The following is a 12,386-nucleotide window of genomic DNA, read 5'->3' as shown; positions in this document are numbered from 1 at the left end:
CACAGATCCCCTCCGCTGAAATCGTAGTCTTGGGTGATTTCAACGGGCACAATGCCGAATGGCTTGGATCACGTACCACAGACTACGCAGGGCGACCTGTGCATAATTTTGCATTGGCGTATGGTCTGTCCCAATTGGTTGAGTCGCCAACGCGGCTCCCGGATGTGGATAGCCACATGCCGTCCTTATTGGATCTTCTGCTGACTGCACATCCCGATGGCTACCAGGTCTTTGTCGACGCCCCTCTCGGAACGTCCAACCATTGCCTGGTCAGGAGTGTAGTGCCTATCCGACGCCAACGTCGCAGACCACCAGCGACCCGCCGCGTTTGGCACTATAAGTCAGCAGATTGGGATAGGATGCGTTCCTTTTTTGCATCCTACCCTTGGGGCAGGCTTTGTTTCCCTTCGGATGATCCTAGTGCCTGCGCCGTTGCAGTAGCCGATGTGATACTACAGGGTATGGATATTTTTATACCAAACTCTGTAGTACCCATCGGTGGCAGATCACAGCCCTGGTTTGATGCGTCAGTTAAAGCAGCATCTGACTGCAAAAAACAGGCGTATCGAACTTGGGTTGCGGCGCTGGGCACAAAGGATCCGAACTGCACAGTTTTTAAGAGGAAATACAACCGTGCCTCCAGATTTTTTAAGCGGCAAATCGCCCGTGCAAAGTCAAAACACGTCGTTAAAATCGGCGAGCAGCTTTCCAGTTACCCGACCGGAACATGCAAGTTCTGGTCGTTGTCGAAAGCTGCTCTTGGTAACTTCAGCCAGCCGTCCATGCCGCCGTTGCACATGAGGAATGACACCCTGGCTCATACGGCAAAAGAGAAAGCCGATCTCTTGTGCACTCTTTTCGCCTCCAACTCGACTCTTAACGACAACGGAAAAACACCGCTGACCATCCCACGGTGTCACAGCTCTATGCCTGAAGTACAGTTCAGACAGAAAGCTGTTAGGCGAGCTCTGTTTTCGTTGGACGTCAGGAAGTCGAGCGGGCCAGATGGCATTTCTCCAATCGTGCTTAGAACGTGTGCCCCTGAGTTGACGCCGGTGCTAACGCGTTTATTCCGGCACTCTTATTCTAAAGGCGTAGTCCCTGACTCATGGAAGTCTGCCCTTGTCCATCCGATCCAAAAAAAAGGAGACAGTTCGGATCCGGCAAACTACAGGCCTATTTCTATTACCTCCCTGCTCTCCAAAATCATGGAGATCATAATTAGCCGTCAGCTCTTGGTATACCTAGAGGGTCACCAGTTGATCAACGACCGACAATACGGGTTTCGCCATGGTTGGTCGGCAGGTGATCTTCTGGTAGGTATACCTGAAACATAGATGGGCTGCGGCTATTGAAAGCAAGGGGGAAGGCCTGGCAGTTAGCCTGGATATAGCGAAGGCCTTTGATCGTGTATGGCACAAGGCGCTCCTCTCCAAACTTCCATCATTTGGGCTTCCCGAGAGCTTGTGCAAGTGGACCTCCAGCTTCTTCACTGGGCGTAGAATACAGGTCGTTGTCGACGGATATTGCTCGAACCCGAAGCCCGTGAATTCTGGAGTGCCCCAAGGCTGTGTGCTGTCTCCCACGCTGTTTCTTCTGCATATCAATGATATGTTGGACACCTCCAACATTCATTGCTATGCAGACGACAGCACTGGTGATGCCATATACACGGGCCATGCAGGTCTCTCTCGGGAAATCGTCGACCAGTGCCGGGAGAAACTTGTTTCTTCTATCGAGTCCTCTCTTGAGGACGCGGAATGGGGAAAATTGAACCTTGTCCAATTTAACCCCCAGAAGACTCAAGTTTGCGCGTTTACCACTAAAAAAACCCCATTTGTCGTATCACCGCTTTTCGACAACACTTCCCTCAAAGCCTCGCCTAGTATCGGAATACTGGGTCTCGAAATCTCGAGCGATTGCCAATTTCGTGGTCATCTGGAAGGCAAAGCCAAATTGGCTTCAACGAAACTGGGCGTCATTAATAGAGCACGGCAATACTTCAAGCCGGCCCACATACTAGCGCTCTACAAAGCGCAGGTCCGGCCACACATGGAGTATTGCTGTCATCTCTGGTCTGGCGCACCCCAGTATCAGCTCGATCCATTTGACCGCGTGCAACGCAGAGCAGCTCGAATTGTCGGGGACCCAGTGCTCTGTGGACGGCTGGATCACTTGGCGTTGCGTAGAGACATCGCTTCATTGTGTATCTTCTACCGCATTTATCACGGGGAGTGTTCCGAAGAGCTGTTTAACCTGATTCCTGCCGCCGAATTCCACCTTCGCACGACACGCCACAAGTTATATCATCCTCACCATCTGGATGTGTGGCGGTCCTCCACAGGGCGGTTTTCAAGGAGCTTTCTTCCACGTACTACAAAGCTGTGGAATGAGCTTCCTTGTGCGGTGTTTCAGGGACGATACGACATGGGTACCTTCAAAAAAAGCGCGTACTCCTTCCTTAAAGGCCGGCAACGCTCCTGTGATTCCTCTGGTGTTGCAAGAGATTGTGGGCGGCGGTGATCACTTAACAACAGGTGACCCGTACGCTCGTTTGTCCTCCTATTCCATAAAAAAAACAAAAAAAAAAAATAATCTACATAAAATAATTCGGTAAAGTAGTTATTAAAATCTTAAGTTCCCTAAAATAAATTTGTCTTTTCTACTTAGACATCTCATCTCATCAACAGATCTTTGTATGACAGCTTTTGTCAAATTAGCTAAATTTTACTTTTGTGTGTGCGTCAATATGACTAAATATAGGTATTGACTTTCAAAAGAGATTTCAATAGTTTTTAATTAATTAATATTATTTTTTAATTAATTAATATTAATTTTTAATTAATTAATATTAGTTTTTAAATTAATTATTATTAATTTTTAATTATTTAATATTATTTAATATTTATATAATATTAAAAAAGTTTAATCATAATATTTGAACATGAATTTTAAATTGCTTAAATCTTTAGTTTTTATACCAAATATAAATCAGTCTCGAGGAAATGATTCGCACAAATGATGCTCGACTTATTTGGTTTGTAAAATTGTTCACTAAGTACTCTTTCTTGCTACCAACTGGTGCCAATTCTCTTTCATTATCTCGTGTACGGAAAAGCTGAAAAAGCTTTTACAGATTTGCGGTCTAAATAAGTATCAATTATCACTAGGTAACGATACATCTGGGATACCGTGTAAACAGCCTAGTTTGTAATTGTTGACATTCTTGTAAGCCGTTTACATTCACCAGCAATGACTTTCTGTACACAAAATACAATTGCTAATCATATTTCACTGGGCCTTTCAAAAAAAGGGCGACTATCGGCATTGAATTTCCGAACACAGAATACAATATTGCTAATAATTGTTCCCTGGGCCTTTAAAAAAGAGCATCTCTATAGTTTCCATTTCTGACTGTGTGCTGGTGCCGTCCTTTCTTCTGTCTCATTCTGACAAGCGGCAGAGAAAGGGATGTGACTACTTGTCAAAAATTGTACCATATTTAATGATTTTTTTTTTATCAAAATAAGGGACGAGATGAGTAGGACGTTCAGCTGATGGTAATTGATACGCCCTACCCATTACAATGCAGTGTCGCTCAGGATTCTTGAAAACCCCAAAAATTCTGAGCGGCACTACAATTGCGCTCGTCACCTTAAGACATAAGATGTTAAGTCTCATTTGCCCAGTAATTTCACTAGCTACGGCGCCCTTCAGACCGAAACACAATAATGTTTACACATTACTGCTTCACGGCAGAAATACGGCGCCGTTGTGGCTTCCTGTGCAAAGGAGCCTCCCACTGGTAAAATATTAGTCCTTCTTAATTATTTAAGCATTTTGACAGACCATCTTTCATAAATAAAATAACTTTACTGGTGAAAAGTTACTCCATCTTTTTTTTGTGTCATTAACGTATTATTTGAGCTCTTTTTTTATAGCACAGTTAGACTGGGGGACACTCGACTAAGGAGAAAAGTGTGCTTACATTGTCTTTAAGCACACTTTTGTCGTTCTGCTTTCAGACTGCTAACATAGAACGTTATTGTTACTAACATATTAAATGCAAAAAGTTACTGTTTAATGTCACATAAGCTTGTATTAATGTCAGTATTTTTTTCACACTTTGGCAAAATGGCGTTTCCAAATACAATACAATACGATACAATACAGTTTCTTTCGTAAGGCGAACAACAAGCTATCGTCGTACCTACTCTTCATAAGCGTTAAACTTTAGTCTATTCCTACGAGAAATAGTATTTATACTTTTACACTTTAAAATAAAACAACTACATAAAAGAAATTGAGATAGGTTGTAACCACTCTTAAATTTGAAGGCTGCTCAACTGACTTAGTAGTTCATTTGACAACTATCATACGTTGTGTGTGGTTGTTGTGTGGTAGTGTCGTTTCAGTATGCCGTTTCTATTAAAAGTAGCTACAAAGTTCCACATAGTTTGAGAAACACTTATATTTAGGGGAATCTTAAACTTCACCTTTGAAACTCCCAAATTGTATTTTATGAATCTTTCAAATAGTTGAGTAGGACTTAAGAATTAGAGAGACGGTTCAGTATTCGAGCGTAAGCAATTTTGTTATTATATAATTGATGAGTTTCTTTTCAGTACTTCTCTCCATGTCAAAGACCCTTTACGAGTTCGTAACGTTCTGTAGCTTCATGACATTTACGAAGCATTGTTGCGATATTACGTTATGATATTGTCAATCCGTATAAATAAATAAACTCATTTACAAAATTCTCGGATAAAGCCAGTAGATCACTTTATGGTGAGGACCGTCGTCATCGCATCGGTCGTATTCCAGAAGAAACAATTAAGAATAGCTTAATCGATAATTCGATAGCATGACCGGACAATATACAGTACAAGCTGTCATTTTAGCAAGAGGGGGCTGGGGGCCACACTCGATATTAAACTTTTACTTTTTATTTTTATGTTAAAACAAACTTATGTTTTAGCCTGCTTTTTTATATAATGAACAGATACGCAACTAGCTGTTTAGACTCTGGGATCAGTTTTCATTGATTCCATCGAAATGTAATGAAGAAATTAACAGAAACTACTTTTTATTGTATTAAGTAATAATAGTTCTACTGTGATTTTGCGTATTTATTCAAAGTATTATGATGATACAGGCTACTTAGAATTATGGAATAATCAAATCTAAGGTTCTTGTAAATTGTTATTTTGTTATTTACCAAGGTGCCCGTTTTTTTTTTTGCAAAAGAGTCTATAAATTTCTATTTATTAAAAAACCAAGGTAGACGTTGCACATCGCAAATCGTAAAATAAATTAAGAAGTAATGTTGTAAATAATCAATCATTAATAAAAAAAAGTATGTGTGTAACCTTTACGCGCGATTGAAGTAAAACTTATTAATAATTAACTCAATGAATAATTAACAAATACATAAGTATATTAAATTATATATACATTAAGTGAAGCCGTGTTACCAACTAAGCACTCACGTATTACTGAAGAGCTAGGAGCATTGTTTTCTCGGAAACGCTGACGATATAACTACATCTTTGAGCAAAGTTGGCATTTTCTCTGCCTAAAATAAAAAAAATGCCTTTATTAATATATATTAATCTTATTTTATCAAGTGAGATTTTATATATTATACAAAGAGAGCTATAATGTTATGTTTTGATATTATTATTCACCAGAAAATAAACACTTACTTTACAGGTCAATTATCAGTCAGGTACATTATCAGGTTCTTGATTTTCTCTTTTATTCTTATTGATGAAACAGTAAAATGTTCCTGGGATTCCGCCATTTTATTTGACACATTATTATTTTCATTTTATATTCTATTTATAATTTAATAAGTACTAAGTACTATTAGCACAATTTAAAATTTTCACTGATTAAATAGAATAATTGATATCTAGAAATTGAGGGTTAAATTATTATTAGCGCATATCAATATGATGTTGTTATTGAATATTAACAATTATGGCTGTATGGGCTCGAACCCTTTGCCTGTCTTAATAATGGGCGAAGAAACTTAAAACAAATTAGCGGATGTCGCAAATGTCAGAAAAATGGTAGCAATAAATAAAAAATTATACACCTGGAGATTTAAAGAAATATTACTGAACAATTTGAAATATTTTTTAAAACCATTAAATTATAATGGCTTAAAAGATTTTTAAGCCATTATAATTAGATTAGATAGACTTTCAATTGACTTTTGTTTCCTTAGCGTTACTTCCGTCAGAAAAAAATTCTGAGTTACCCCCAAGTCGCGCCTAAAGAAGTTTTACTTTAAATTCAAATTTAAAATTCAAAAACACTATTCATGAAGGTCACGGAAATGACACTTATGAATGTCAAAAAAAAAAATTGTGTCTTATTGAATTTACCGCTACTTCGTAAAGGGTTGAGCTAATGAGAAGAAGTAGCAAGAAACTCATTGCCACTCTTTTAAGTCAAAAAATACTCAAATGTCAAAAACTGAATGGCTTACACGAATAAGTCAAAAAAAGAAAAAAAAGTAAATTAATACTTATAAGCACAAGAGTTATTGAGTATAGTAGATGCATCAATCCACACATACCGTAAATAAATAGAAGCATTATGTGAGCATTTCATAAAATAAAATATGTAATAACTTTAATTTTAAATGAAATAATAATATAAATAAAACCCATCAAGCAGACCTCCCGGTAACAAAATCATCCAGCCACCACTTCAAAAATAGTAAATCAATAAATAATTTTAATCAACTTAAAATGGGTAATTACGATTAGGTACTTTTCATATCAATCCGATACAAAAAAGTCAAGTGAGCCCCAATTGTTTGCCCTAATTATTTAACTTGTAAATTTTAAATGCGTTAGTTGTTAGTGAGTAGGACACTCATGGTTTTCCCGACCACGACAGGCCGTCTTAATTACGTAAAGGAAAGTCAAGTCATACGTCATTATTAAGGTAAATATCGACTGTTGCGAATGTTGATGTTTCTCATACGTATCACAATGCTACAAAGTTTGTCAAGTTCGTTTTTGGCAGAGGTCAACTCAATTAAAACCATAATCAAAAAAGACGTAAATGTAACTACGAGTAAAATACATCAGAAATTAACAAAAGACTAATTGAATTGCAACATTAAAACAAAAATTAAGTAAGCAAAACAAAATATTGCAAAAAATACAACGAACAACTGACTTCAAAAACACTATTCGAAAACAATAGATATAATATGCACTAAAAAGTATAAAAATAATTGCGTATTTTTATACAATCTAATTCTAGTTACAATTATTGTAATTTTTGATAGGTGAGATGTGCTTGAGTCGTGAGGAGGTGAGATGCGAGAGCGGGTCGCGGCGGAGGACACCAAAAATTACAATAATCGTAACTAGAATTATATTGTATAATTTTTTTTTGCGAGAAAACGTCGTGGCTTTATGCCCTTTCTAAGCTCAGTGTTAGTTAGTCCGCTGCACACACAATTAATTTCTTCGTAGGAGGGTGTAGATTTACCAACAATGTTCTCTTCACCGTAAAGCGTCGACAAACGTTCCTACGTACGAATTTGGAAAATTATACATCCATTGTTTTGTGGAGGGCAGGGATCGAACCGGCCTCCCGGATGAGAGGCGACAGTCTTTGCACCACCAACGCTCAAGTTATTGATTGATTTGTACTCATATTTCATCATTAAATCTATTAATTACACGTTTTAAATTTTCCCTTTATAATTCAATGTGCAACTACCTTAAGAATACTGGTTATTTGATATATGACCCATCACGCCGAGCTTTTTGTGATGATGACTATTATACAAAGAGCCCTTATTTCTCATACTACAATTACTAATATTTACCTAATGTTAATTATTTTAATATTACGGAGTTCAAATCTGATATTTGAACTAATAATATAATAGAGTTTATAAAACTATTAATAAATTCGGCTGAGATCTATAGAGCGTACTACTTTGGTCAGACTTTAGATACGTTAAACAAAACGGAGTGTGATAAAAGGCGAACTTGACCTTTGCCACCAAACCCGCGGTCACCTGGAGACCCGAATTATTGGGATCCAGTGCTCTGTGGACGGCTCTATCACCAGGCGTTGCGAAGAGACGTCGCTTCATTGTATGTCTTCTACTGCATCTATCAAGAAGAGCTTTTTCACCTGATTCCTGCCGCCGAATTCTTCTGGATGTGTGTCGTTTTTCCACAGCGCGGATTTCAAGGAACTTTCTTCCACGTACAACAAAGCTGTGGATTGAGCTTCCTTGTGCGGTGTTTCCGGGACAATAAGTAATCGGTACGTTCAAATAAGGCGCGTACACCTTCGTTAAATGCTGGCAACGCTCCTTTGATTCCTCTGAGCCTAATACCAAGTAATCCGTACGCTCAGTTGTCATCCATGTCCACAAAAAATGGACGATATAAGGGAAAATATGAATAAAAATTTACAGCGCTCATTTTTGCTCCGTCGCAGTTCGGTAAAAACAAAGTATTTTACAGGTGTATATTTGATCCAAAGGAAGTTGGATTTTTAAGAAGCCTGCCCCTACGCAAAAAATATTTATTTTTCAACAACATAACATATTGCAACGACACTTGGTAAACGTCATGAAGCTACATGATTTCGTAAAGAAGTTTTGATACGGGGAAACTTAATCTACTACAGTCAAGTATTTTTCCAAATAAATGCTCAAGGTTTTACAAGTGCTTCTAAGTAATGTGCACATATACAATCGTGGGCCATTGAATACTTCCCAAGATGAACGATAATCACGCGTCATCGATGATTTCTGTTGCATCGTGACAAGAAGTTCATAAGGAAAATCAAAGAGAAACTTGCTGGTGGTTAAAAGTCTTATTTCCTTTTTCTTATTAGGGGCTATTTATATTTTTGTTTATTACGCGTTCGTACCATATCAGCATTAAATACGATATACTAGTGTATAAACGACCTGTTAATCAATTTTGATTTGTCAATGTGTGCTTTAGTTAGTGGTTTAATATACAAAATACTTAAGAGTTAAAGCCAAGCGTGGTTGACTGTTTACGACTTGGCAATCAAAATCGGGTATAGTAAGAATAGAATCGCTTTACTTTTCTGTCTTGCTGTATCTTCGTTCGCACGCTTAGTATGTGTATACTCTATTATATTGTAAGACTTTGGTGCACCATTGTAAAATATATGTACACACTGTACAAATTAGAGAATTACTTATCTGGGAGAAATTCTTAATATGCCAAAATGTGTAATATAAGTATATCACCAGGAATATATTAACCCACTAGATTTATTTTATTACATTAAGAAGTAAGTACTCCATTAAAACTCTTCACAAGAAATGAGCAATACTCCCCGCGGGCATCGAACCCGCAAAACGTTGCTTTACAATAAACACACGTGCTAGCCAGAGGTCTTAAAGAATCTATTAACAGGCCTACGACACGCATACATTACATCTCACGTGAATATATTCATAAAAGATCAACGATAAGAACTAAAGTCCTTTAAAAGTTTAAAACATTATAATATTATAAATCGTTGTATGTTTACAACTGATTGACATAAGATATAATTGGCCTCAATTAAAATTAATCATTAATCACTTGCGATAAAGCTTAAAATAGTTCAAGCAGTGCAGATAAGCTCTTAATGACTCGATTTCACACATTTTGCTCTGACGCATCCGCGGTTTCCATCACGTTCATGATAATATAAAAGGAAAAAGACAAACATATATGACCAGTCCATTGTATTGATAGCTGCGAGAACTCGTTTGGCAATATCACTGCCGGTTGTTAAAAGGACAGTTGCTTATTCACACAGCTTAAGTGCAGTCACCGCGATGAAAACTTTAGTGTTTACTTTGTTATTTGTTGCAACATGTTCTGCAGTGGACTTTAGTGAAAGAGCCAGTAACTTCAGTATAGAACTATTACATTACACTCAGCTGGAGAAAGAAGGACACGTAGTGATCTCACCGTTTGGAATATGGACACTAATGACTGGAGTAGCTCTAGGAGCCACAGGTGAGAGTGAAAAACAACTTCTACGTGCATTTTTCCTGCCTCGCGATGAAGCGGATATAGTAAAAGGATATAGAGATTTGACTAAAACTGTTTTAGACCCTAGAACATCCGACGTGAAGTTGGCAAGTAAAAACTTTATGTTCCTAGACCGTGGTTTCGAGGTTTACAATACATTTAAAAGTAAGATGGTCAACGATTTTGGCGCAATGGTGAATATACTGAACTTCGCAGACCCCAATTCAGCAGCTCGTGATGCCAACTCAATCATTCAAGGTTCAGGCGCCATGGTATCTAATGTTTTAAAATCCACAGATTTCAAAGAGTCTAGAATGATTCTTACAAACGCAATAAGCTTCAAAGGTTTGTGGATGTCGCCTTTTAATAAATCAGAGACAACTTTGGAGTCATTTTATGACGAGCAAAGAAATTTAATTGGAAAAGTTAACATGATGTACCAGAGAGCAGAATTTGCTTATTCCAGTATGCCAAGTATGAAATCGCTCATTGTTGAGCTGCCGTATGGTAAAGATAAAAAATATTGCATGCTACTTATCCTTCCACATCATAAAGTGTCAGTGGCCGATGTGTATAAAAAGTTCGCCAGTGTATCTTTTAAAGATATATTTGCAAAACTACAGAAAGACGTTGACGAATACGGTTTTGAAGAGATTGAAGTGAAATTACCAAGATTTAAGATTAGTACAAATGTTGTACTTAATAGCCCGTTGAACAATATGGGTGTTTATGATATTTTCGATCAAGTATCGGCGAGTTTTAAGAAAGTTTCCAGTGAGAGTATATACGTATCAGCTATTGTACATAAAGCTGATATCGAAGTGACTGAATCTGGTACAGTGGCGTCAGCTTCAACGAGTGCTTACTTTGCTGACAGGATATCCACACCCACATTCAATGCTGATAGACCTTTCCTGTACTTCGTTATGGAGAAACCCACAGCAACTGTTATCTTCAGTGGTATTTACTCTAAGCCGTCTGTGTTCTAGTTATGTAATAAATGTTTATATTAGACGAACGAGTTCCCGCGACTACGCCCTGGTAGATTTGATTGAATTGATTTGCAATGGATAATTCGTTGCACGGAACCGGGAACGGAGTGAAGTGTCATTTTAAGATATCTGTCAGTAAAAATTCTATCTCAACCGGACCGGCTGGTTCAAAAATGTTAAAAATATACTTCCAATCATGTTTTTACATACTATATATGCTGTTAATACATTAATCCAGCTAATTCAACCTAGGCGAATTTAAATTATTTTACTTTTTTGCTTGTGAACCCATTGTTATGAAACAGACACGTGTTATGGAAATATATTTTAGCAATATATCAGTGAATCCTTGAGATAGAAATAATTATCAAAAATATTATTTTCCCTCAGTTGTATATAAAGTAAATTAATTGTTATTTTGAAGAATAGTTTATGGTGTCGATAACGTTTCGCTTATATGATTTTATTACACCTATTATATATGTGTCTAAGGTGAATATGTTTATGATTAGTAGTACAATATGTGTTTATAGATACAATATGATGAGCATTTATACTAGATACATATCTTTACGTGAGATTTAATTTAATTTTATAAATATAACGATCACTAATTGTGATCATGGTTACATAGTTAAATCATTGTCTTGTTTACTTATTTAATACATGTGTATCTATGTATCCTGGTTTATCTACACACTCGAGTGTATCTCTGTACTCAGATGTATCTATACTTACACTCAGGTGTATCTCTATATATACCTAGGAGTACCCTATAAGCACTGTTTAAACTTCACTTCACTTGTTATTGTGAATAAATCATGTCATGTAATTTGTCTTTTTTTTGTACGGCACACTTTTTTTGCAACACTATAGGAATCACAGGAGCGTTGCAAGCCTTTTAGCTAGGTGTGCGAGCCTTGTTTGAATTCAAATGTTTTATTCTTAGATTAAGGATTGGTCTCCGCTGCGCTCCAACTAGAAAGCGCACTACCTAATACACAAACAATACCTTTTTTATTACGGCAACTATTAGACGGTTGTGAGCGTGGCATCTTGAAACTCAATGGTATCTTTGAAGTTTTGTAACATACGCATCGTGTTATTTTACATTGACATTAAAAAAATACAAAATACTAATGATATGTGATCCCAGTGTCTTTCTCATTTCTTGTAGTATTATTTTTATAAAGTTTAACTACGCAACCCGGCAATTTAGTTTTAATTACTAGCAAAGTTTAACAGAACATGTGGCACGTCAACGTCACACATTGTTCGAAACTGGCTCGAATACTTGGGCGTAGTATTACTTGCCGCACTTTAATTACGCCTGCAGTATCTA

At 37.2% G+C, this 12,386-nt stretch overlaps 1 protein-coding gene across 1 annotated transcript; it reads left to right on the top strand.

The window, feature by feature from the left end:
- Nucleotides 1-9,745: 9,745 nt before the first annotated feature.
- On the top strand, nucleotides 9,746-11,876 carry LOC126973121 (serine protease inhibitor 77Ba-like). Its single transcript, XM_050820267.1, has one exon. The coding sequence runs from the start codon at nucleotides 9,854-9,856 to the stop codon at nucleotides 11,039-11,041; it is 1,188 nt and encodes a 395-aa protein (XP_050676224.1). The 5' UTR covers nucleotides 9,746-9,853; the 3' UTR covers nucleotides 11,042-11,876.
- Nucleotides 11,877-12,386: the final 510 nt, after the last annotated feature.

Source organism: Leptidea sinapis, chromosome 28 (genome assembly GCF_905404315.1).
Source record: "Leptidea sinapis chromosome 28, ilLepSina1.1, whole genome shotgun sequence".
Classification (NCBI taxonomy): Eukaryota; Metazoa; Arthropoda; class Insecta; order Lepidoptera; family Pieridae; genus Leptidea; species Leptidea sinapis.
Note: the sequence above shows the minus strand (reverse complement) of the source record. Positions and strands in the feature narration are given on the sequence as shown.

Coding starts and splice junctions, on each gene's coding strand:
- LOC126973121 (XM_050820267.1), top strand. CDS start 9,854: ATGAAAACTTTAGTGTTTACTTTGTTATTTGTTGCAACATGTTCTGCA.